General features: G+C 37.0%; 1 protein-coding gene across 2 annotated transcripts in view; it reads left to right on the top strand.

Moving 5' to 3' along the window:
* The window catches only part of KCTD8 (potassium channel tetramerization domain containing 8), a 287,876-nt gene that overhangs the window by 76,931 nt on the left and 185,948 nt on the right, over window positions 1-24,997 (top strand). The window contains exon 2 of one of the 2 annotated variants that reach the window (XM_033214115.1): window positions 9,755-9,910. The exons of the other annotated variant lie outside the window; for it this stretch is intronic. Coding sequence (XP_033070006.1) covers window positions 9,755-9,819 — 65 coding nt within the window. The 3' untranslated portion in view covers window positions 9,820-9,910. Of the gene's footprint in view, window positions 1-9,754; window positions 9,911-24,997 lie in introns of those variants that run through there. 2 annotated transcript variants of the gene reach the window in all.

Here is a 24,997-nt window from a genome sequence, read left to right as displayed (position 1 = left end):
AAACTTAAACTCCATAATCATTAAACAACTGTTCCCCATTCCACATCCCCACCCCCAGCTCCTGGCAACCACCATTCTGCTTAGTGTCTCTATGAATTTAACTACTCTTTGTAGATGAATAGAATCATACTGGAATCATACAGTATTTATCTTTCTGTGACGAAGTTATTTCCCATAGCATAGTCCTACAACTCTGTCTTAGTATGTATCAGAATTTTGTTCCTGTTTTCAGATGTGTGTATTTATGATGTACATGAGATATTTTGATACAGGTGTGCAATGTATAATAATCACATCAGGGTAAATGGGATTTCCATCACCTCAAGCATTTATCCTGTCTTTATGTTACAAACAACCCAATTATGCTGTTTATTTTAAAATGTACACATAAATTATTGACTGCAATCACTCTGTTATGCTGTCAAATACTAGATCTTATTCATACTAACCATATTTTTGTAGCCATTAACCATCCTTACTTCTTCATAACATCCTCACCACCTTTCCCAGCCTCTGGTAACCATCATTCTGTTCTCTATCACTGTGAGTTCAATTGTTTTAATTTTTAGCCTCCACAAATAAGTAAGAACTTGTGGAGTTTGTCTTTCTGTGCCTGGCTTATTTCACTTGTCATAATGTCCTCCATTTCCATCCATTGGTTGCAAATGACAGGATTCCATTCATTCATTTTTATGGCTGAATAGTACTCTATTGTATATATGTACCACATTTTCTTTTTTTTTTTTGGCGGGGAGTTTAAATTCTATTTATTTATTTTTGCTCTTTAAGTTCAGGTGTACAAGTGCAGTTTTGTTACATAGGTAAACTAGTGTCATGGGGGTTTGTTGAGCAGATTATTTCATCACCTAGGTATTAAACCTAGCACTCATTAGCAGTTTTTCCTGATCCTCTTCCTCCTCCAACGTTCCACCCTCTAGAAGGCCCCTGTGTGTTGTTTTCCTCTACGTGTGCATGTGTTTTCATCATTTAGCTTCCACTTATAGGTGAGGACATCTGGTATTCGGTGTTCTGTTCCTGTATAGTTTGCTAAGTGTGATGACCTCCAGCTCCATCCATGTCCCTGCAAAGGACATGATCTCATTCTTTTTTATAGCTGCATAATATTCCATGGTATATATGTACCACATTTTCTTTATCCACTCTATCACTGATGGACATTTAGGTTGATTCCATCTTTTTGCTGTTGTAAATAGTACTGCAGTGAACATACGTGTGCATCTGTCTTTATAACAGAACGATTTACATTCCTCTGGGCATATACCCAGAAATGGGATTGCTGGGACAATTCCATTGTGGTTTTGATTTGCATTTCTCTAATGATCAGTGACGTTGAACTTTAAAAAATATGATTGTTGTCTTGTATGGCTTCTTTTGCAGTGTCTGTTCATGTTCTTTGCCCACTTTTTAATGTTTTTTTTAATAAATTTGCTTAAGTTCTTTATAGATGATGAATATTAGACCTTTGTTAAATGCATAGTTTGCAAAAATTTTCTCCCAATCTGTAGGCTCTTTACTCAAGTGATAAGTTTCTTTTGCCATGCACCTCTTAAGTTTAATTCAATTCCATTTGTCAATTTTTGCTTTTGTTGCCATTGCTTTTGGCATCTTCATCATAAAATCTTTGCCTGTGTCTATGTCCTGAATGACATTGCTTAGGTTGTCTTCCAGGATTTTTATAGTTTTGGGTTTTACATTTAAGTATTTGATCCATTTTGAGTTAATTTTTGTATATGGTGTAAGGAAGGAGTCCAGTTTCAATCTTCTGTATATGACTAGCCAGTTATCTCAGCACCATTTATTGAATAGGGAATCCTTTCCACATTGCTTGTTTTTGTCAGGTTTGTCAAAGATCAAATAGTTATAGGTATGTGGTCTTATTTCTGGGTTCTTTATCCTGTTTCATTCTTCTATATGTCTGTTCTTGTACCAGTGCCATGCTGTTTTGGTTACTGTACCCTTGTAGTATAGTTTGAAGTCAGGTAGTTTGATGCCTCCAGCTTTGTTCTTTTTGCTTAGGATTCCTTGGCTGTTCAGGCTCATTTTTGATTCAATATGAATTTTAACGTATTTTTCCTAGTTCTGTAAGAAAGTCAGTGATAGTTTAATGGGAATAGCGTTGAATGTATAAATGGCTTTGGACAGTATGGATATTTTAACAAAGGTAGTTCTTCGTATCTATGAGCATTGAATTTTTTTTTTTATTTGTTTGTGTCATCTCTGATTTCTTTGAGCAGTGGTTTGTAGTTCTCATTGTAGAGATCTTTCACCTCCCTAGTTAGCTGTAGTTCTAGGTATTTTATTATTTTTGTGGCAATTGTGAATGAGAATTTGTTCATGATTTTGCTCTTAGTTTGACTGTCAATGTATAGCAATGCTAGTGATTTTTGTGCACTTATTTTGTATCCTGAGACTTGCTGAGGTTGCTTATCAGCTTAAGAAGATTTTGGGCTGAGACGATGGGATTTTCTAGATATAGGATCATGTCATCTGCAAACAAAGATAATTTGACTTCCTCTCTTTCTATTTGAATGCCCTTTATTTCTTTCTTTTGCCTCACATTTACTGTTTTCATTCATCTGTTGATGGACATTTAGGTTGCTTCCAAATCTTGGCTATTATGAATAGTGCTGCATTAAACAAAGGAGTTCAGATATCTCTTTGATATACTGATTTCTTTTTTTGGGGTATGTAGCTAGCAGCGGGATTGCTGGATCATATGTTAGCTCAATTTTTAGGTTTTTGAGGAACTTCCAAACTGTTCTCTCTAGTGGTTATACTGACTTACATTCCCACCAGCAGTGTATGAGAGTTCTCTTTTCTTTGTACCCTTACTAGCATTTGTTATTGCGTGTCTTTTGGATTTGCTGTTTTAATGGGCATGAGATGATATCTCATTGTAGTTTTGATTTGAATTTCTCTGATGATTGTTAATAATGACTACCTTTTCATATACCTGTTTTCCATTTGTATGTCTTTTGGGAAATGTCTTTTCGGATCTTTTGCCCATTTTAAAATTAGATTATTAGATGTTTTCCTATAAAGTTGATTGAGCTCCTTATTTTTTTTTCCTTTTTTAAGGCTGAATGATATTCATTTTTGTGTACATGCCACATTTTATTCATTTATCTGTGAATGGTAGAAGCTCAGTTGCTTCTACCTCTTGCTTATTGTGAATATGGCATCTCTAAACATGAGTGTAGAAATATCTCTTAGAGATCCTGCTTTCAATTTTGGGAGTATATACCCAGAAGTGGAATTGTTATATCATATTTTGGTTCTATTTTCAATGTCTTGAAAAATCAACATCCTGTTTTCCATAGCCACCGAGCCATTTTACTTTCCCAACAACAGTGCACAAGAGCTCCAATTTCTCCACATTCTTCACAAATCAACTGTTTTTTTTTTTTTTTTTTTTAAGTAGTAACTACTTAAGTGGGTGTGAGGTGGTACTTCATCATTTTGATTTGCATTTTTCTAGTGATTACTGATGCTGAGCTTCTTTTCATGTGCTTATCAATCATTCATACATTTTCTTTGAAGAAATGTCTATTCAAGTACTATGCACATTGTTTAATCAAGTTTTTTTATTTATAGTTGTTTAGTTGTAGGAGTCCTTTATATAAATTTTGGATAGCAACCCCTGTTCAGCTACATGATTTGAAGATAATTCCCTCATTCTGTGGGTTGTCTTTTCATTCTGTTTATCATGTGATGCACAGAAAGAAGTATTTAACTTTGATTTAATAATGTGGCTTATCGGCCGGGCGTGGTGGCTCAAGCCTGTAATCCCAGCACTTTGGGAGGCCGAGACGGGCGGATCACAAGGTCAGGAGATCGAGACCATCCTGGCTAACACGGTGAAACCCCATCTCTACTAAAAAAAAATACAAAAAACTAGCCGGGCGTGGTGACGGGCGCCTGTAGTCCCAGCTACTCGGGAGGCTGAGGCAGGAGAATAGCGGGAACCCGGGAGGTGGAGCTTGCAGTGAGCTGAGATCCGGCCACTGCACTCCAGCCTGGGCGACAGAGCGAGACTGTGTCTCAAAAAAATAAAAAAATAAATAAATAAATAAATAAATAAATAAATAAATAATGTGGCTTATCTATTTTTCTGTTGTTGCATATGCTTTTGTTGCCATCTCCATGAAATGGTTATTAAATCCAGTGCCATGAAACTTTTCCAATTTTATTGTAAGAGTTCTAAAGTTTAGTTCTTTGATCCATTTTGAGATAATTTTTATATGTGACATAAGGTAAAGGTCCAAATTCTTTATTTTACGTATAGATATACAGTTTTCCAAGCATCATTTGTTACAAACACTTTTCATTCCCCATTAAATAGTGTTGGCACTTTTGTCAAAAATCATTTTACTGTGTAAGTGAGGGTTTATTTCTAGGCTTTTCATTCTATTTCCTTGGTCTATGTGTCCATATTTATGCCAGTATCACACTGTTTTAATTCCTGTAGATCTGTAATAGATTTTGAAGTTGGGAAATGTGAGACCTAAAATTTATTTTGGCTGTTTAGGTCCCACGAGATTCCATCTGAATTTTAGGCTGAACTTTTAAAATTTTTCTGAATAAAGTGTCATTAGGGTTTTGAAAGTCATTGCTTTAAAGTGTATACATAACACTTTTGATAGTACTGACATTTTAACAGTATTGTGTTTTCCAATCCATGAACATGTTTTTCCATTTTTGTGTGTGTTTTTCTTCAGTTTTGTAGTTTTTTTTTTTTTTTGAGACGGAGTCTCGCTCTGTCATCCAGGCTGGAGTGCTGTGGCCAGATCTCAGCTCACTGCAAGCTCCGCCTCCCGGGTTCACGCCATTCTCCTGTCTCAGCCTCCCGGGTAGCTGGGACTACAGGCGCTGCCACGTCGCCCGGCTAGTTTTTTTGTAGTTTTTAGTAGAGACGGGGTTTCACCGTGTTAGCCAGGATGGTCTCGATCTCCTGAGCTCGTGATCCGCCCGTCTCGGCCTCCCAAAGTGCTGGGATTACAGGCTTGAGCCACCGCGCCCGGCCTCAGTTTTGTAGTTTTTAAGTGTATAAGTCTTTTACCTCCTTGGTTAAGCTTATTCCTATGTATTTTCTTTGTTTTTGGTATATCATCTTCTCATCTATTATATATTTAAAATTTTATTGCTATTGTTTTTAATTGACACATGATACATATTTATGCGGGTACCCTGTGACATTTTGACACATGTATAGAATGTATAATGATAAAATTGGGGTAATTAGCATATCCATTGTCTCAAATATTTATCCTTTTTTTGTGGTGAGAACTTTCATAATCCACTCTTCTAGCTATTTGAAAACATACAAGAAATTGTAGTTAACTATAGTCAGCTTACCATGCTGTAGAACACTGTAACTAGAATGTGTTCCTCCTATCTAGTTATAGTTATGTATTCATTAACCAACTTCTCACAGTTCCTTCTCCCATACACACCCTTCCCCACTTCTAGGAACCACTATTTAACTCTCTACTTATATGAGAGCAATCTTTTTAGCTTCCACATATAATTAAGACATGTGGTATTTATCTTTCTGTGCCTGATTTCACTTAACATAATGTTTTCCAGACTTACCCATTGTGCTGCAAATAGCAGGATTTCATTTTTTTATGGCTTAATTGTATATACCACATTTTTAAAAAGCATTTATCTGTCAGTAGACACTTAGGTTGACTCCATATTTTGATTATTGTGAATAGTGCTCCAATAAACGTGGGAATGTGGAAGCCTCAGGCATAATGAATACACATCCAGCAGTAGGATTGCTGGATCATATGGTAGTTGTATTTGTAGTTTTTTGCAGAACCTCACTACTGTTTTCTATACAAATGTACTACTTTACATTCCCACCAACAATGTATAAGAGTTCTCTTTTCCCTTTATCCTCCTCAACATTTTTTTTTTTTTTGTCTTTTTTTTTTTTTTTTTTTTTTTTTTTTTTTTTTTTTTTTGAGGCGGAGTCTTGCTCTGTCGCCCAGGCTGGAGTGCAGTGGCCGCATCTCAGCTCACTGCAAGCTCCGCCTCCCGGGTTCCCGCCATTCTCCTGCCTCAGCCTCCCAAGTAGCTGGGACTACAGGCGCCCGCCACCTCGCCCGGCTAGTTTTTTTTTTTTTTTTGTATTTTTAGTAGAGACGGGGTTTCACTGTGTTCGCCAGGATGGTCTCGATCTCCTGACCTTGTGATCCGCCCGCCTCGGCCTCCCAAAGTGCTGGGATTACAGGCTTGAGCCACCGCGCCCGGCCTTTTTTTGTCTTTTTGATAATAGCCATTGAACAGGGCTGAGAAGATATCTCATTGTAGTTTTGATTTGCATTTCCCTGATGATTAGCATTTGAGCATTTTTTAATATACTTGCTTGGCCATTTATATGTCTTCTTTTGAGAAAACTCTATTTAGGTATTTATTTGTTATTTGCTGTTGAGTTGAATTTCATTTATATTCTGGATATTAGTTCCTTGTTGAAAGAAGTTTGCAAATATTTTCTTCCATTCTGCACATAATATCTTCATTCTGTTGGTTGTTTCCTTTGCTATGCAAAGCTTTTTAGTTTGATATAATTTGTCTAATTTTGATTTTGCTGCCTGTGCTTTTGAGATACTGTTCATACAATTTTTGCCCAGACCAATGTCCTGAAGCATTTTCTTTGTGTGTGTGTTTTTTTTCCAGTAGCTTCATGGTTCAGGTCTTACATTTAAGTTTTTAATCTGTTTAGAATTGGTTTTTTAATGTGGTGAGAGGTAGGGGTCCAGTTTTATTATGGTGTTCATGGTTATTCAGTTTTCCCAGCACTATTCATTAAAGAGACAGACTGTCCTTTCCCCGTTGTACATTCTTGCCACTGTTGAAAATCACTTGGCTGTATATATGTGATTTTTTTATGAGTTCTCTATTCTGTTCCATTGGTCTATGTGTCAGTTTCTATGCCAGTACCATGCTGTTTTGGTTACTGTAGGTCTGTAGTATATTTTCAAGTCAGGTGTGATGCCTCTAGCTTTGTTCTTTTCGTTTTAGATTGCTTTGGCTATTTGGGGTCTTTTGTGATTTTATACAGATTTTAAAATTGTTTTTGCTATTTCTGTGAAGAATAACATCGCTATTTTGATAGGAATTGCATTGAATCTGTAGATTGCTTTGAGTAGTATGATCATTTTAACAATATTAATCCTTCCAATCTATGAGCATGGGATGTCTTTTCAATTTTTGGTGTCTTTAAAAAAATTTTTTTAATCAACGTTTTATAGGTTTTCTTGCAGAGATGAGATGTTTTATCTCCTTGGTTTAATTTATTCAGAGGTATTCTAGGTATTTTATTTTATTTTTAATAGCTATTATAAAATGGATTGCTTTCTTGTTTTTTTTTTGCCAGTTAATTTGTTGTTGGTGTATAGAAACATTACTGATTTTTGTATGTTGACTTTGTATTCTAGAACATTATTATATTTATCAGTTGTAAGAGCTTTTTGGTAGAGTCATCACATTTTTCTACATATAACATCATGTCATCTGCAAACAGGGACAGCTTGACTTTCTTTCTTTCCAATTTGGATTTCCTTTCTTTCTTAGGTTTAATTGCTCTGGCTAGAAGTTTCAGTATTATATTCAATAATAGTGGTGGCAGTGGACATTCTTGTCTTGTTTGAGTTTTTTTTTTTTTTTTTTGAGATGGAGTTTCACTCTTTTTGCCCAGGCTGGCATGCAATGGCACAATCTCAACTCACTGCAACCTCCGCCTCCCAAGTTCAAATGATTCCTCTGTCTCAGCCTTCTGGGTAGCTGGAATTACAGGCGCCCACCACCATGCCCAGGTAATTTTATGTATTTTTAGTAGAGATGTGTTTTTACCATGTTGGTCAAGATGGTCTTGAACTCTGGACCTCGGGTAATCCGCCTGCCTGGGTCTCCCAAAGTACTGAGATTAAAGGTGTGAGCTACCATGCCTGGCCGTCTTGTTTGAGTTCTTACAGAAAAGCTCTCAGCTTTTCCCCATTCAGTATGATCTTAACTATGGGTTTGTCATATATGGCCTTTATTGTATTGATGTATGCTTCTTCTATACCTAATTTGTTGAGAGCTGTTTTCATAAAGGGTGTTATTTTTTTTCAAATGTATTTTCTCTATGTATTGAGATGATCATATGGTTGTTGTCCTTCATTCTGTTGATGCCATGTCTGTAGTGCAGTTCAAATCTGATGTTTATTGATTTTCTGTCCAGGTAATCTGTCCAATGTGGAGAGTGGAGAGTGGGGTGTTGTAGTTCCTAAATATTATTATATTAGAGTCTATTCCTCCATGTAAAACTAATATTATTTGCTTTGTGTATCTGAGTACACCTGTTTGGGGTAGTGATATATTTGCAATTTATTATATTCTCTTGATGAATGTATCCCTTTATCATTATATAATGACTTTCTTTGTCTCTATTAGTCTGTTCTTAAGTTGCTATAGAGAAATAACTGGATCAGGGTAATTAAAAAAATAGTTTTAATTGGCTTGTGGTTCTGTAGACTGGACAAGCATGGTGCCAGTATTTGCTCCTGGTGAGGGCCTCAGGAAGTTCCCAATCATGGTAGAAGGTGAAGGGAAAGCCAGTGCATCACATGGCGAGAACAGGAGCAAGAGAGAAGTGGGGAGGCACCACACACTTTTAAACAACCAGATCTCTGAGTGAGAACTCAGCCATTGCCAAGGGGATGACATGAAGCCATTCATGAAGGATCTGCCTCTATGATCTAATCACCAGGCCCCACCTCCAGCACTGGCAATCCCATTTCGACATGACATTTGGAGGGGACTAACAACCAAACAATATAATTGTCTCTTTTCATACTTTTTGACTTAAAGTCTACTTAATTTGATTTAAGTATAGCTACTCCTGCTTAATTTTGGTTCCTGTTTGCATGGAATATCTTTTTTCATCCTTTCACATTCAATCTATGTGTATCTTTATTGCTAAGTATTTTATTATTTTCGATGCTATTGTAAGTGGAATTGTTTTCTCACTTTCCTTTCTGATTATTTATTGTTTGTGTGTAGAGATACTACTGACTTTTGTGTGTTAATTTTACAGTTTTGCTGAGTTCATATATTAGTTCTAGAGGTTTTGTAAATTGGAGATAAGCATTCATTTTTAAAAGTAGGCAACTATTTTAGATGTAACTTAGAGTGAAAATCTCCCATGGAATTTATATATTGAAGTATACATTAGTATATGAGTTAAATACTAGCATGAGCAATAAGTGTGAATGCTCCTAATTTTATTAACAGAAATATTAACAATTTCCACATAAATAAATTTGAAAATATATTGAAATCCAATGGGGCTATTAAGAGTGAGTGTATTAATTAGATATCTGAGGTAGACATTATATTCTTTTTGAATCCACAAATGTTTATGACATTTTAATTTTAATAAATGGTAGAATAATAGATTATATGACTTCATAATTCTAATTAAAAAAATTAAACAAAGGAAGGTTTCACTTTGGGAGTCTTCACATTTGGTAGACAAGAGTGAAAAATAATGTGAACTTTGCACTTCAACATTTTGTAAGAGGAAAACCCCCCAAATTCTAAAAAGATACATGATGAATCATCTTCAATGCAGACATAAAAACATATAAAACATATGAGGAAAATAACATGATAGAGCAAATTGACATACACCCTAAATATTTTCTTTATTCACTGCAAAGTGAACCTGTATTTATGATTGCAGATGTGAAATTTGGTGACCACAGAAGCATCGTCTTTATTCACTGCAAAGTGAACCTGTATTTATGATTGCAGATGTGAAATTTGGTGACCACAGAAGCATCGTGGAAACTCTGTAGTAAGAAATTATCATTTATGTACTATAGTGTCAAACTTTTAAAATTTGACTGTCAACATTTTAAATAATAAAATTATATTAATATGAAATTAATAATTAAAATTATTTGATAACATCTCAGATTTAGTCTTATGACCTTGCAGTTTATTATATATAATTAAAATACCAACTTTGGGCTTAACCTTGGCCAATATTGATTTTAACATGCACTCATTCTCCATTTGGTCAAGGTATTCAATAGATTTACTTCTGTATTTTGTGGTTGGTTGTGTTTGAATAGGCTGTATAAGTGACCTGAGAGTAGAATCTGGAGTAGCTTAATTTGATAACGTTGTTAGGAACCATTAGAAAAAGGAGGGTCTTATAAGGAAGGATGGTGTATATGAAGTGTCACGTCATAGAACAGTAAAAGAAGAGGTAAATTTTATTTCTCTGCAGTTTACCTAAGGCTAATCTTGAGGCTCACAATTATTGGTAAGTTGTATATTTAAGTGTGACACTTTAGGGAAAAAACAGATCTATATCTATGGCTATGTCAGTATGTATATCTGTATAAGCTAGATAATGTGTATCTTTATAAGAAAATGCTAAATTCAGTGTTGATATACAAGATAAATATAAAATATGATAATATTTTTATTTACTTAAAAAAGAACACCTCACTATATTAGGGAAATTACAAAGTGAACCAATAAAAGTTTTAGGCTTCGAGTGTGATTTTAAAATATAAGTCAGATCTGTGTAATTACTAGATTACCATGGTGTATGTGGTGGTCACGCAATAGGATAGATTCAGATACAAATTTTAATGTAAAAATTAATGTAATTTTGCTTGGCAACAATACTTAAATCCATTACTTAGTTTAATATGGTGTTTCAATCAAATTATAAAGCTGATATCGTTTGCAGTGTGCCATCTAATGGAAGTTATTTTACAGTAAACTGTAAGTAACATGGAATGTTTGTGAAGTGCCATCTTGTCTCCCTTTCATACATAGGTGCATGTGTGCTTAACCACACACACACACACACACACACACACACACACACACACACACCTGCAATGGTTTTAGTTTCCATGGACTAATCCCACGATTTGTATAAAATTTCCAAATTAAAGAAAAAGAGCTTCCTTGGCCAAGATCAAGTATATACAGTGGTAATCTTCTGTATGCAAAATCCTAATAATAGATCGCTGTAGTCTATCACTTGGTGCACTCTAATTCCAAGGTGTGTTCGCTTCACAAGGTTAGGGACAGTTCTGCACAATTTCGTTTTATTTAGTCATTTTTCATTTACATTGCATGCTCAAAGTGTAACTAACTTTTACATTCATATAAAGTATTGATTTACTTGTGAATAAAAACAATTGCCCCCTGGATAGATTTAATAATAACCCCCCAAAGATGTCCATGATCTAATCCAGGAAACCTGATAGTATGTTACTTTATATGGCAAAAGGAACTTTGCAAATGGTTCAAGTTAAGGATCTTGAGATGGAGGTATTATCCTGGATTATCTGTGTGGGTCCAGTGTAATCACAGCAGATCCTTGTAAGATACAAGAAGTTCAGAGTCAGAGAGAGATTAGAAGATGCTCTGCAGCTGGCTTTGAAGATGAAAGATGGGGTCATGAGCTAAGGAATATAAGTGGCCTCTGGAACTTAGCAAAGAAGAGGAAACAGATTCTCCTGTAGAGCCTTTGGAAGAAACTAGTCTTGTCAGCAGTTTGATTTTAGCCCACTAAGAGTAATTTTGGACTTCTGACCTCCAGAACTATGCAATAATACATTTTTGTTGTTTCAAGACACCAAGTTTATTGTAATTTATAACTGCAGAAAATTTGTGGTAACAGCAGCCTTAGAAAACCAATACAACCCCCAAATCTTTATGTGACTTGGGACTCATGTAATAGCTGTGCTCTAATACAACTCAGATGTGAAATAATGTTTCATTCTTTTTTCAGTTGTAAGGTGAAATAGGCATAACTTGGGTTTTTATCTTTAATTATTGCTCAAGTCAGTAACATGCACCATATTTCAATAATATAATCATTCCATCATAATGTATCATCATAGGTGATACATTCATTTAACAAAGAGAATTCCCAGTTTACTAAGAGTTAACTTTACATACAGGTGATCTCATCATTTCACGGTCTATGGAGGAAAGCAAATATCTGTGCAGCAAAATTGCCTATGTATGGCAAACAGAATTATGAAAAGTGTTCCCTAGGAAAATAGAGAAAGGAATGATTTTTTATCTAATGCTTGGGCTCAAAAAAGCTTCACAGGAGCAGGGAAGGGAAAGAAGAAGACGTAATATAGTACAAGCAAGCTTACAGATCCTTAAGATAGCAAGTCCACACTGCTTCCGTCAAGGCCTGTGTAATCATGTGGTTTTCTTCAGTGAAACCATGTTACCTACAAGATAATAAACAGAAGACATAAAGAGCAAATCCCTCTATGACTTTTTTCCTTTCTTTCTTTTGTAGTGGAATAGTGCTTAGACTCAAGCAAGAGGAACTTGTATCCTGGACACCATAAGCTGGACCCATTCTGGCCCTTCTTTAGTTCTGATTTTCCCCAAGCATAAGTTACATCTGGGACCAAGGACTGGTGACCACCCTGCAGCTGTGCCTTCTTTTAGGCTATGCTTGAGGCACTCAGGACCCCATAATTCTACCTGCCAAAAATGGCCTTGAGCCTGCTTCCTGAGCCTGTGCTGGCCTCCTCCATAGCTCTGCCCTTCCATGAGTAGACTGTTTGCCAGTGTGCTTTCCCTTACACCTAAGGGATGGCCCAGAAATGGCACTTCTCAGGAAGTGTGAATGGAGCTTAGTTTTGCAGGATGCAGTGTCCAATCATGTGTGAGAGAAAACCCTCACATTAAGAGAAGGAGCCAGGGGAGGAAGAGAAGTGGGGCTGGCCAGAGTATGGAACCTGTCTTTCCACACATTACTGAGCACTGCCATGAAGCCTTAAGGGATGTAAGAATTCTAAATTCTAGTGTTGCCTCCATGTTGTTAAGACTGTTTATTTGTAAATGGAGGAGGCTAGAGTGTATTTTATTTAACAGTAGTTTCATTTGATTTATACCTTTTAAATACTTAAACATGTGGTGTGTGGGCCTCATTTATGTTTTTACTGAGTCCTGCAAATGTTGGAGACAAGTCTTTTCTCAAGGATTGTTTCTCTGTCTTTCTCATTCCATGTACTCAACCAACCCAGTGATTTACAGATTCTACATCTTTCCCTGCCTCTTGCTGCTTCTGCATGTTACTTACTTTGCCAGGAAGGCCCTTCTCTCCTTTTCAATTTAAGAACCTGACACACATTCTTCAAGACCCAAAACGAAAGTGATCTTTGACTTCCTCCAGTCAGAATTAAGTACTTCTCTGTTGGTGCTCCTTTTACTCCTTTGAGTCCTAGTATGGTTTTTATATCCCTGATTAGAATGTGAGGTCCTTGGTGAAAAGCATCACTTTTCATTCATTTCTGTATTCCCATTGCCTGGCACATAGCCAGCATTAGTACTGTGTGTTTCTCACATGTATTATTGGAGTGAGGTGAAAATCACATAGGTTTCTTCTTTGTCTTCATCCCAGTAGAAAACATCAACAGTAGATACATGGGTCATTAAGGCTAAAGAAAATAAACTTTATAAATGAAGTCCCCACAGGTTCAAAGTGCATTTCTCTCTGGTGAAACTGTTGAGAGCATGATTTTGTCTTAAGGCTGAAGTAGGGGTGGCAGCCCTACATTCTTTTCACAAATCTAAGTACATTTACCGTCTGGCTGCATGGAACATTTTGCACCCCATGCAATCCTAAATGAGCCAACTAGAGAGCACCACAGAACATGAGAAGAGACAATTCCAGTCTTAACCTCAGGAATGAAGGTTGGGGGCCTGACTCTGGTGTGCTTTCTGTGGGGGTTAGGGAAAGAACATGCACGGTCCACAAAATCCTGGATTTTATTTTCTGGTACATCCATCATGCAGCGTGTGAGGGAGTTATGAGTGGTAAATCTGTGTCTTGTTTCAGAGAAGCAATAATTGCAACCAGTGGCAGCAATTTCTGCAGTCTCAATCATTCCAACCACATAATCACTTCTCTTAGAGGTAGGGAGGAAACGATATAGAAGAAAATTAATGAGTGAGGAGTAGAGAGACACAAAATACTTCCTCCAACCCTTGCTGAGTTGTTAAGGCAAAGGATGTTTTCTGGGGTGTGAGAAAGAGATTAAGTATAATCTCCGAGGGAATTAAGTATAATCCCCTAAAGTAAAGATAGGCAAACAATATGGTTTTGTTAAATAATCTATTGTTGTCATGACTGACAAACCTTGTGTGAGACTCACCCTCTGTTCTGCCTTCCCAGTAGACTCTCCACCTGGTTCTGCGCACCATGAAGCTAATTTTTGTAGATTATTTCAAAGTACTCCCTTACTTCTGGCTTTCAGTTGGATTTGGCAATAAAAGGTTTTCTCGTAGACTGCTGTAATCCAGGGGAGCTCAAGAGAACCTGGAATCTGAAGATACAGATCCTATAATTACTAGCCTTTGGCTACTGTGGAAGCCCAGAGGTCTTTGGCTCACCGAGTGAGAACCCAGGAACAGAGACATCTCACAGCAATCTCTAGATGCCTTCACATTGCACTTGTTTCCTGACTCATTGACTGTTGTTTTACTCCTATTCCTTCACCCGCTTATTTTCTTACTTATCTTTCTAATTTATCTTCCTTCATTTGTATGTACTTTCCTAGGCTACCTTGATTTCTATCTTGGTCGCTTTTGTGTAGAATTTCCTAGCACTTTATCCCTTGCCTCAGATACTTCCTGGAGTTCTGTCTTCCTTGTTTCTTACCTCTTGCTCCCAGCATACACCTTGTGTTCCTCAGCAGGCTGCCCCTGCTCATCTCTACTGGCCACATTGTCTGACTCTTTATTGTCTTATATCCTTTGCTTCATGGAAATAATTGACACAATGCTTAACTTTCCAATATTGAGGTCTCTTATGTAAGACATAAGCAATTCAGGTGAATGAATGTCATAATTATACTTTAAAAGTATAGGCATACCTTGTTTTACTGCACTTTATTTCACTTTGCAGGTATTTTTTAAAATAAATTGAAGTTTTGTGACAACTTTGTATCAAACAATCTATTAGCATCATTTTCCGACAGCATGCTCTCACTTCATGTCTCTGTGTCACATTTTGGCAATTCTCACAATATTTAAAACTTTTTCATTATTAGTATATCTGTTATGATGATCTGTGATCAGTTATCTTTGATGTTACTCCTGTAATTGTTTTTTTGGGAGGGCACGAACCACACCCATAGAAGATGGCAGAGTTAATTGATTAATGTTATATGTGCTCTGACTGCTCCACCAATCAGCCTCCCCCCACATCTCTCTCCCTCACCTCAAGCCTCCCTACAGTGGCCTTTAAGTGTTCAAGTGAGATGAGTCACATGTCTCTCACTTTCAGCAAGAACTAGAAATGATTAAGATTAGTGAGGAAGGCATGTCAAAACCCAAGGCAGACCAAAAGCTATGTCTCTTGCACCAAACAGCCAAGTTGTGAATGAAAAGGTAAAGATCTTGAAGAAAATTCAAAGTGCTACACCAGTGAACACACATTGATAAGAACATGTAACAGCCTTATTAGTGATATGGAGAAAGCTTAAGTGGTCTGCATCGAAGATCGAACCAGCCACAACATTCCCTTCAGCCAGCATTACTTTACTGTAGAGTAAGACACTAACTCTGATTCTGTGAAGGCCAAGAGAGAGGCAAGCAAACTGCAGAAGAAAAGGTGGGAGCTAGCAGTCTTTAGGTCTGCCCGCTGTTCTCTCCTCTGCATCTTGATTGTCCTTTCTATTCAACAAGCACATCTATATGCATTTTTGCATTAATCTTCACTTTAAATTGGGGTCTACCTATTAGGGTATAGTAAAAACCTATGCAGTCATCTAAAAAAATTATAAGTAACCTAGTTTAAAGAATATTGGCCATTGCCTACATAATAAACTGATTTTGGAGATTGCCAAAATTGTGCCAAGAAGGTTGTAATCTTCCCTTACCTTGCTTATGTAGTTGCCTAAACTATTTTTTGTTCTAAAGAATACTATTCTAAAGAATAATACTTGGAAAAAAACAAATTTACATGTTTTGAACTAAGCCGATCTTTTAATGTGATGAGTGAGATCTGAGACATTACACCACAATGTCTAATCCAAGGTTTCATACTATGTTGGAGTATTGACTGGACATCTGAAATGAGAATGAAAGAGGGAGAAAGAATAAGAGATCCTTATCTTAATCTTTTTAGAAGGGCATGTGGCATGGGAAAGTAAAAGAAAGAGAGTCTGAGAAAAATACAAGAATAAGATAGGAAAAAACAATCTGGTAATGGTATTTTTCATTTATTTGGGGAAGACATATTTACTGTCTGTTGAGTGCCAGGAATCGTGTTAGTCCTGGAATACACTGATGATTAAAAAAATAATTAAAAACAACTAAGCTTGTATAATACTTCCTATGGGTCAAGATACAGAATAAATGCTTTAAAATATTAAATCATTTTATCTGCATAATGACACTATGAGGTAGGTATTCTTACAGTCTCCATTTACAAAGAGGAAATGCGGGATAAACAAGTTAGGTACCAAGAATCATAGAGCGAGTGAGTGGCAGAGCTGGGATTTGATCCCAGGCAGCCCCACTCTGGAGCCCTTAGTCATCACAATACTCTATTGACCATTTTTCTCTCTTTTTTTTGAGACAGAGTCTCACTCTGACACCAGGCTGGAGTGCAGTGGTGTGATCTTGGCTCACTGCAACCTCTGCCTCCCGGGTTCAAGCGATTCTCCTGCCTCAGCCTCCTGAGTAGCTGGGACTACAGGCGTGTGCCACCACGCCTGGCTAATTTTAGTATTTTTAGTAGAGACAGAGTTTCACCATGTTGGTCAGGCTGGTCTCGAGCTCCTGACCTCGTGATCCACCTGCCCCAGCCTCCTAAAGTGCCGGGAATACAGGCGTAAGCCACGGCGCCCAGCCTCTGTTGACCTTTTTTGAGGGTCTCAGTCTGTAAGCATTGTAAATGTAATGTAAATGTAGTGAAAGAGATGGCAAATTTGTAAGAAAAAATATTAGCCACAGATGCATAATTCTGTATTATTGAATAGAAAAGTGTCCATGTTTTATGTGAGCTGCTGAAACCTACCATATGAATTTCTAAAGCCATTGATACAGCTGGGATGTTAATTATAGTTGTGCTGCAATGAAAGATAATGTGGAATTATTTCTTTGCAGCAAGCGTGCAACTTGTAATCGTGTCCCAGGTTTTTAAAAGAATTAAAGTAATGTCTATGAAATATGGCCTGATTTGGAAAAGCATAAATTAAGACACAAATCTCTGCCTGGAAAGACATCTTATCAGCTTTAAGACCTTTCTTTTCTAAAAGAGTGAAATATTTTTTAAATGAGAAACTTTCTAGATTTTGAAGTAGATTTGTAAGTAAACAGACTGAAGGGGGAAAAAAGTTTCTTTACATAGAAATAAGGAATTCTTCAGAAGACATCCTCTTTTTCTTCTTTAATTCTTTACCCCTTTGCTTCCACTCAGTTGAACTGTTCCTGAAATACAGACCTGCTCTTCTGTTACCTCCTCTTTAATAAAGCTGCCTTGATCCTTCCTGCCCTTAGGTTGATCCTGTAGCTTTTCTCCATGCTTGTGCCTATACCTTTAGTGTAGCTTTAGCATTACCAGTGCATCTGCCTAATTTACCACTAATTTTTGGTACATCTGTATGTTTTTTTCTGGAATGTGAGCCCGTTGAGAGTAAGGACTGTATTACATTAGTCTGATAGAGTGAGTGACACACTGTTCACTGGTGCATCTACCTAATTTACCAATAATTTTTGGTACATCTGTTTGTTTCTTTCTGGAATGTCACCCCCTGGATAGTAAGAACTTTATTATATTAGTCTGATAGAGTGAGTGACACACTGTGCTTATTAAAATACTGAATAATTATAGCATGAAAATATTTTCTAGTAGGGAATAATGCTATTTCAATTAGAAAAAGCAGATGCATTGCTCCTCAGAAATATAAAGATGGTCACCAATTTATTTTTACCATTTCATAGACAATATTGTTTTATAGTAGAGGATCAGAAAAATGTAACCATAAGCTTTATAAGTTATGCAGAGGAGAGATTGAGGGAATCAGGATAGAAAGAAAACAAGGCTGAATCACAAAATTTAAAAACTGACCAGAACCTTAATAAAAAATAAGAAAGGGAAGAAAATATATTCTTTTGGATACCTAACAAATGAGATATATTCATTTCATTTTATTATCATCATGACCTGAATTGGGGATTCATCTGTTTTACAATGTAGATGCTGACGTGCAGCAGGGTTGTAACTCATAAAAATACTAACTAGAGAGAACCACTTTTAACAACCTGGAATTTATTTTCAAACCTATTTCTATGTGTATGTTTTAGGATTGAGATCATATAATATATATGTTTGCATTCTGCTTTTTTCATTTAATATTTAATTGGGAATAACCTCTAATGCTTTCAATATCCTTTGATAATATACTTTCAACAACTACCTATATTCCATTCATTTACCAATCCATTCATCCATCAGCCACTTATTGGACATTACTCTGTGCCAAGCAGTGTGCTCTACCTCAGGGATACAAAACCAATAGAAAAAGCCCCTGTTCTTATATAACTTGTTTCAAACATACAATTTTTGTGGTTGTAATGGCTAATTTTATTTGTCAACTTGACTGGACTAAGTGATACCCAGATAGCTGATATAACAGTATTCCTGGAAGTACCTATTAGAATATAAGAGATGAGCTATTTGAATAGGTTGAGCAGGTAAAGCAGATTACCCTCACCAAAGTAGGCAGGCATCATCCAATCAATTGACTGCATGATTACCACCAAAGGGGAAGAGAAAGGGCAAATTCACCTTCTCTGCTTGAACTGGAACATTCACCATCTCCTGTCCTCCAACATTAGCGCTCCTGGTTCTTGGGCCATCAGACTTGACCTGGATTTACACCATTGACCTCCCTGGTTCTCAGGCAATCAGTCTGAATTTCACCACTGCCTTTCCTCACCTTTCAGCTTGCGGACAGCAAATTGTGGGGCTTCATGGCTTCCATATCATATGAGCCAATTCTTTGCAATAAATGTCTTTCTATATGTCAATTTACAGTGTCTTCTGTTGGTTCTATTTCTTTGGAGAACCCTGACTAATATAGGGGCCAGTACTGTTAGGCTAATTCACCATTCATTTCTACCTCCTTCTCCCTTGCCACTTCTAGGAATTGAGGCTGGAAAAGAAATACTTTTAGCACTTTTCTTTTAACTAGACTAAGCCATGTAACTCAATTATGGCCTATGGGATTTAAGTTGAAGTCTAGTACTGGATTTCTGGAAAGTTTTTGCTTAAAAAACCAGACTGATGTGAAGTTTGCAGGTGAAAGAGAACTCAACCATGATATCTAAGATGACAGAAACAGAATTGCAATGTCAGGAGATGTTAGTTCTCATTCATCTCTATTTTCTTCAGCATTTGAAATATGTAGCTATTTTTTAATTCAAAAATTGTGTCAAGAATTTATGTAAATTACAGAAAAATACTAGCCAATAAGTATGATATTGTTTATTAGAAAAAAGCAAAACTATAAGTGCTCAGAAAAGAAATGCCAGTGAAAGCAATTGTGTCCATCGATTACGGTAGTTTCTTATGCCTTTTTTAAATTTTTATTTTTTGAGACAGGCTGTCTCTCCGTTGCCCAGGCTTGTGGGTGCAATGGTGCAATCTTGGCTCACTGCAACCACAACCCCCCTGGCTGACTCTCCCACCTCAGCCTCTCTGGTCACTGGGTCTACAAGTATGTGCCACCATGCCTGGCTAATTTTTGTCAAGGTAGGGTTTTGCCACGTAGCCCAGGCTGTTCATGAACTCCTGGGCTCAGGAGATCCACCCACCTTGGCCTCCCAAAGTGCTGTGATTACAGGCATGAGCCACCTTGCTCCACCAATCCCTTTTATTTTATAAGTGGTTATCAAATAAGTTTAGCAAAATTCAGAAGACCTGGCATGTTAAGTGCTCTGTAATTTGCAAACTCCTTCATATAAAATGTGTGAATCCTGCTGACAGGTTGGAATGGGTTTTTTCTTTTGAACATACTCTTAGCTGGTTTTGAACAATGGAGTGTATATTGAAGTGGCAATTAACTCTTCTATGTAGAAGGCAGACATTTTTTCTTTGGGAATTGTTTTCTAGAACCCTAAACATGACCTAATTAGAAGTACAAACCATGTTAAAGGAGTTTAAATAACCTCTGTCCAATCAATTACAGAAGACTGTGCCAAGTGAATTCCTCTCCTTCTTTAATCCATTCTCATTCCAGTGTAAATGCTCTTTCATCCTAGTAAGTACTCTGACTTTTTTCCCCTTAACCAGAAAGGAACCTTCTCATTCCACGTCTTCCTTATACCAGTGTGCATTCAGCTACTATGAATACTTGAGTGGAGTTGCTGGTGGCCAACCAGCTTACATGTAACTGCCAAAACAGGACAGAAATAACTGAGCAGTGGCTATACTGATGACTCACTGAAGTCCATTCAAGTGTAAAATCAAGGCAGAAGCAGCTCAGTGCAGATAATGAAATGTGCCAAAAGGTAAGATTTCTAGGAAGTGTATTTTCTTAATGATTATAGAAACTTTAATCCTTTCTCAAATGTCATCATTGCCCTTCATACTTAACTATAACCTGAATTGAGATTGCTTTCTCTGAGGCAAGTGATTTTGAAAATACTGTTGGACAAAGATGAATCAATAGGGCTTATTGTTTGCCGTCTCTGGGCTTACTTTTTTACTTATAGTTTACATAACAGCTTTTCTCCTCAAAAAACTTGTTCCAGTTCTGGGTGCCAAAATCCATATTTATCTTTCTGCTACTGACTAATTCCAACAGTCAGGGGATCTAAAGCATAGCTAATTTTATCCGTATTTGTAAGGGTTCTTCATACACTCAAATGTGGTCCTCCACGTAATCTCACCCCAAACTATTAGTGTCATTGAGTTTCAGTGGTAATTGGCTGAATTCCAGAATATGGCTTATGCAGAATTCGATTTTTTTTTTTTCCTTTTTTTGAGAAGGAGTCTTCCTCAGTCGCCTGGGCTGGAGTACAGTGGTGCAGTCTGGACTCACTGCAACCTTCACCCTTTGAGTTTAAGCTGTTCTCCTGCCTCAGCCTCCCAAGTAGCTGGGACTACAGGCATGTGCCACCATGCCTGGCTAATTTTGTATTTTTGGTAGAGACAGGGTTTCACCATGTTGGCCATGCTGGTCTCAAAGTTCTGACCTCAGGTGATCTGCCCACCTCAGCCTCTCAAAGTGCTGAGATTACAGGTGTGAGCCAACATGGCCATCCCAATTTACTTTTAAGACCAATATAAACCAGAAACTGAAGAAACTCTTTAAGAAGTTCTATATGTTGTCTGTGCAAATCTTGATTTTATCCTTAATCTCACTGGCAGGGCATGACTATCCATGTCAGAGGCCTTCAGCTTCTTGACATCTTGATAAAGCAACCAAAAGATTTTTTGAAGAGAAAATTTTTTGTTTTTTTTTTTTTACTCTGGATTCTTTTTTTTTTTTTGTCCTATCATCATTTAAGATAGCAACCTACAATCAAAGCTTTAAATATTATATCAAATCATGAATATCTTTGATGAGTGATGGTTTCTATAGTGTCACTTGCTATATTTTATACATTCAATAGCTGGAAAGATTTGAAAAGGCATCTGCCTCGATCATCAGACTGAAAGTCAGCAAAAGAAACACCATCGTCATTTTTTCTATAGCTGTCTTAGAGGTTTTCAACAATGACACATTTAGTTAATTGAATCAATAGTGGCATTAATTCTAATTTCAAGTGTGTTGGGGCCAACATAATGTTTAGTACTAAGAGGAAATACCTTTTACTCTGATTTTGCTGGTATTTGAAAATACTTCTGTATAAGGTCCATGATTGTATATACATAATTTCTTGTTGTAATGTAAAATGTAAACATCACAGCCTCCTGTGCTAAACTGGGTCCAATAATGGAGGATCTAAGAGTTCTGTTAGCTTCGAGATTGATTGATTGGTTGATTGGTTGGTTGATTGATTCATGTATTCATTAAATGAATAATTTGTTGAATTCCTTCTGTGTATCAGACTGTGTCCTTGTAGTGCAATGGTAAGCAAAACTAGATATTCTCTTTGTACTATTGGAGTTTATTCTGAAGTAGGGGAGACAGATATTAATCAAATTTATCATAAATTGAAACCATAATAAGAGCAAAAACAAAAAAGAAGTAATACATGATGTTATGTGATTCCATAATGGGGGATTTCTACTAGTGAGGCAGGTCAAAAAGGGTTCTCCTGAGGACACTATGCCTGAGGTAAGATGTAGAGGGTAAGCAGAAGTTAACCAGGGGAAGGGAAAGAGGAAAAGGAAGAAGGAACAGACTGTGTGAAGAGCTTGTAGAAGGAGGGAGCCCAGCAAGTATGAGGGACTGAAGGAAGACTACTGTGACTGGATTGCAGCAAAGAATGTGGCTTACTGTGAGGTTGGAGAGGATGTCTATCAGCCACTCATGCAGGGTCTTAAAACATTTCATCTTTGCTGTAACAGCAATGAGAACTCATTAAAGTTTTCTAAGTAGGTGAAGAAATAATTGGAGGGAGGAGAGTGTACACCTGCCATATGGTTAGAGATTTCTAGGACTATACAAATAACAGAAGGGTAGTAAGTGGAAGACTGTGTTGCTTAATGAAGTTTCCAGAAATGGGTAATGATATTTGTAATTCCAAATCCTACTACAAGGAACTGTGGCTACAACATTGATGCTGCTGCTGCTGATGATGATAATTTGATGAAGTAGGGTAATCCACATGGCTATGTCTCTGTATTAGTTCATTCTCACACTGCTATAAATAAAAAACTCCCTGCGATTGGGTAACTTATGAAGAAAAGAGATTTAATTGACTCACAGTTCTGCAGGCTTAGTAGGAAGCATGGCTGGGAGGCCTCAGGACACTTACAATCACAGCAGAAGAGGAAGAGGAAGCAAGCACATCTTCACATGGCAGCAGAAAATAGAGTGAAGGGAGAAGTGCCACACACTTTTAAAGCATCAGATCTTGTGAGAACTCACTCCTTATCACGAGACTAGAAAGAAGGAAATACACCCCCATGACCAAATCACCTCCCATCAGGTCCCTCCCCAACAATGGGAATCTCAATTTATCATGAGATTTGGGTGAAGACACAGAGCCAAACCATTTGAGTCTCCTTCATGGAGGTCCCCACATGTAAGCCTCCGTGTCTTGTTTGTTTGTTTGCCTGCTTGTTTTAATGATTTTTTTTTCTAGGTCTACAGTCTTAAAAAGTAAAGTATAAAAGTAAAAGCAAACTATCTTTGCACCCCAAAAAAACAAAGAAATACATACAAATGTATATATGCCAACAACCTATATATAATTTTATATAAATCATGTCATATTGTAATTTTACAACCTCCTTTACAAACTGGATTTGTAATCAAGGTGCTTTTTGTCAAAGAAATGTATAGCAGCTCCATTTTGATGATTGCATAGTAATCCACTGTAATGTGTGGCCATGATTTATTTAATAGTTTCCTCTTTGATGGACATGTGTGTTACTTCCAGTTTTTCCAATTATACAAGACTTGAATGTATCTTCTTGTACATAAATCTTTTTTGCCCATGACTGGTTATCTCCTGAGGATAAATTTCTAGATGAGATTGCTGGGTCATGTGGTTTACACATTTAAAATTTCAATACAGAATTATATGCCCTCCAAAAAGTTTGGAACAATTTAATCTTTATCAGTTTGGGTGATACTGTCCTCTATCCCACATTGTTGCCAAGAGTGGGTAGATTTATTTTGTTAAGATTATTATTTTTTGCCTTTATAAAAGGTTACAGGTGATACCTTTTGACTGTTCTCATTTACCTTGTTTTTTTACTCAATGTCATTGTTCTCAACATTTCCATGTTCCATTTGGTGCATTCATTTTTATAAATTCATCTAAAATAGCTAAAGAGTCTTAAAATATTTCAGTGATTAATATAACATACCCTTTCTTTGTACACATTGAAATCATCCTTTTTTTTTTTTTTTTTTGAGACGGAGTCTCGCTCTGTCGCCCAGGCTGGAGTGCAGTGGCCGGATCTCAGCTCACTGCAAGCTCCTCCTCCTGGGTTTACGCCATTCTCCTGCCTCAGCCTCCCAAGTAGCTGGGACTACAGGCGCCCGCCAACTCGCCCGGCTAGTTTTTTGTATATTTTTAGTAGAGACGGGGTTTTCATCCTTTTAATTCAAGTACAGTTTGATAATTTTGGTGGAACTAGACACGATTAACATTATAAAGACATTTTTTCCTTAATGTTCTTAAGCATAGTTCTGTTTTTCTCAAGAACTGTTTAGTTCATAATTTTTTTAATCAAAAAGTATTAATAGACTTTATTTTTTAGAAAACGTATAGGTTTACAGAAACATTTTGCAGAAACAGTGAGTTCCCATATGCCCACCACTCTCCCTGCACAGTTTTCCCTGTTATATTTTGAATTAGTGTGGTACATTTGTTATAACTGATTAACCAATATTAAAACACTATTATTACCTATAGTCCATAGTTTATTATAGGGCTTACTCTTTGTATTGTACATTCTACAGTTTTTGGAAAGTGTACAATGCCATGTATCTACCATTACAGTTTCATACAGAATAGTTTTTTTTTTTTTTTTTTTTTTTTTTTTGTTGAGACGGAGTCTTGCTCTGTCGCCCAGGCTGGAGTGCAGTGGCCGGATCTCAGCTCACTGCAAGCTCCGCCTCCCGGGTTTACGCCATTCTCCTGCCTCAGCCTCCTGAGTAGCTGGGACTACAGGCGCCCGCCACCTCGCCCGGCTAGTTTTTTGTATTTTTAGTAGAGACGGGGTTTCACTGTGTTCGCCAGGATGGTCTCGATCTCCTGACCTCGTCATCCGCCCGTCTCGGCCTCC

Source organism: Trachypithecus francoisi, unplaced genomic scaffold (assembly GCF_009764315.1).
Source record: "Trachypithecus francoisi isolate TF-2019V2 unplaced genomic scaffold, Tfra_2.0 Lachesis_group1, whole genome shotgun sequence".
In the NCBI taxonomy this organism is placed as follows: Eukaryota; Metazoa; Chordata; class Mammalia; order Primates; family Cercopithecidae; genus Trachypithecus; species Trachypithecus francoisi.
Note: the sequence above shows the minus strand (reverse complement) of the source record. Positions and strands in the feature narration are given on the sequence as shown.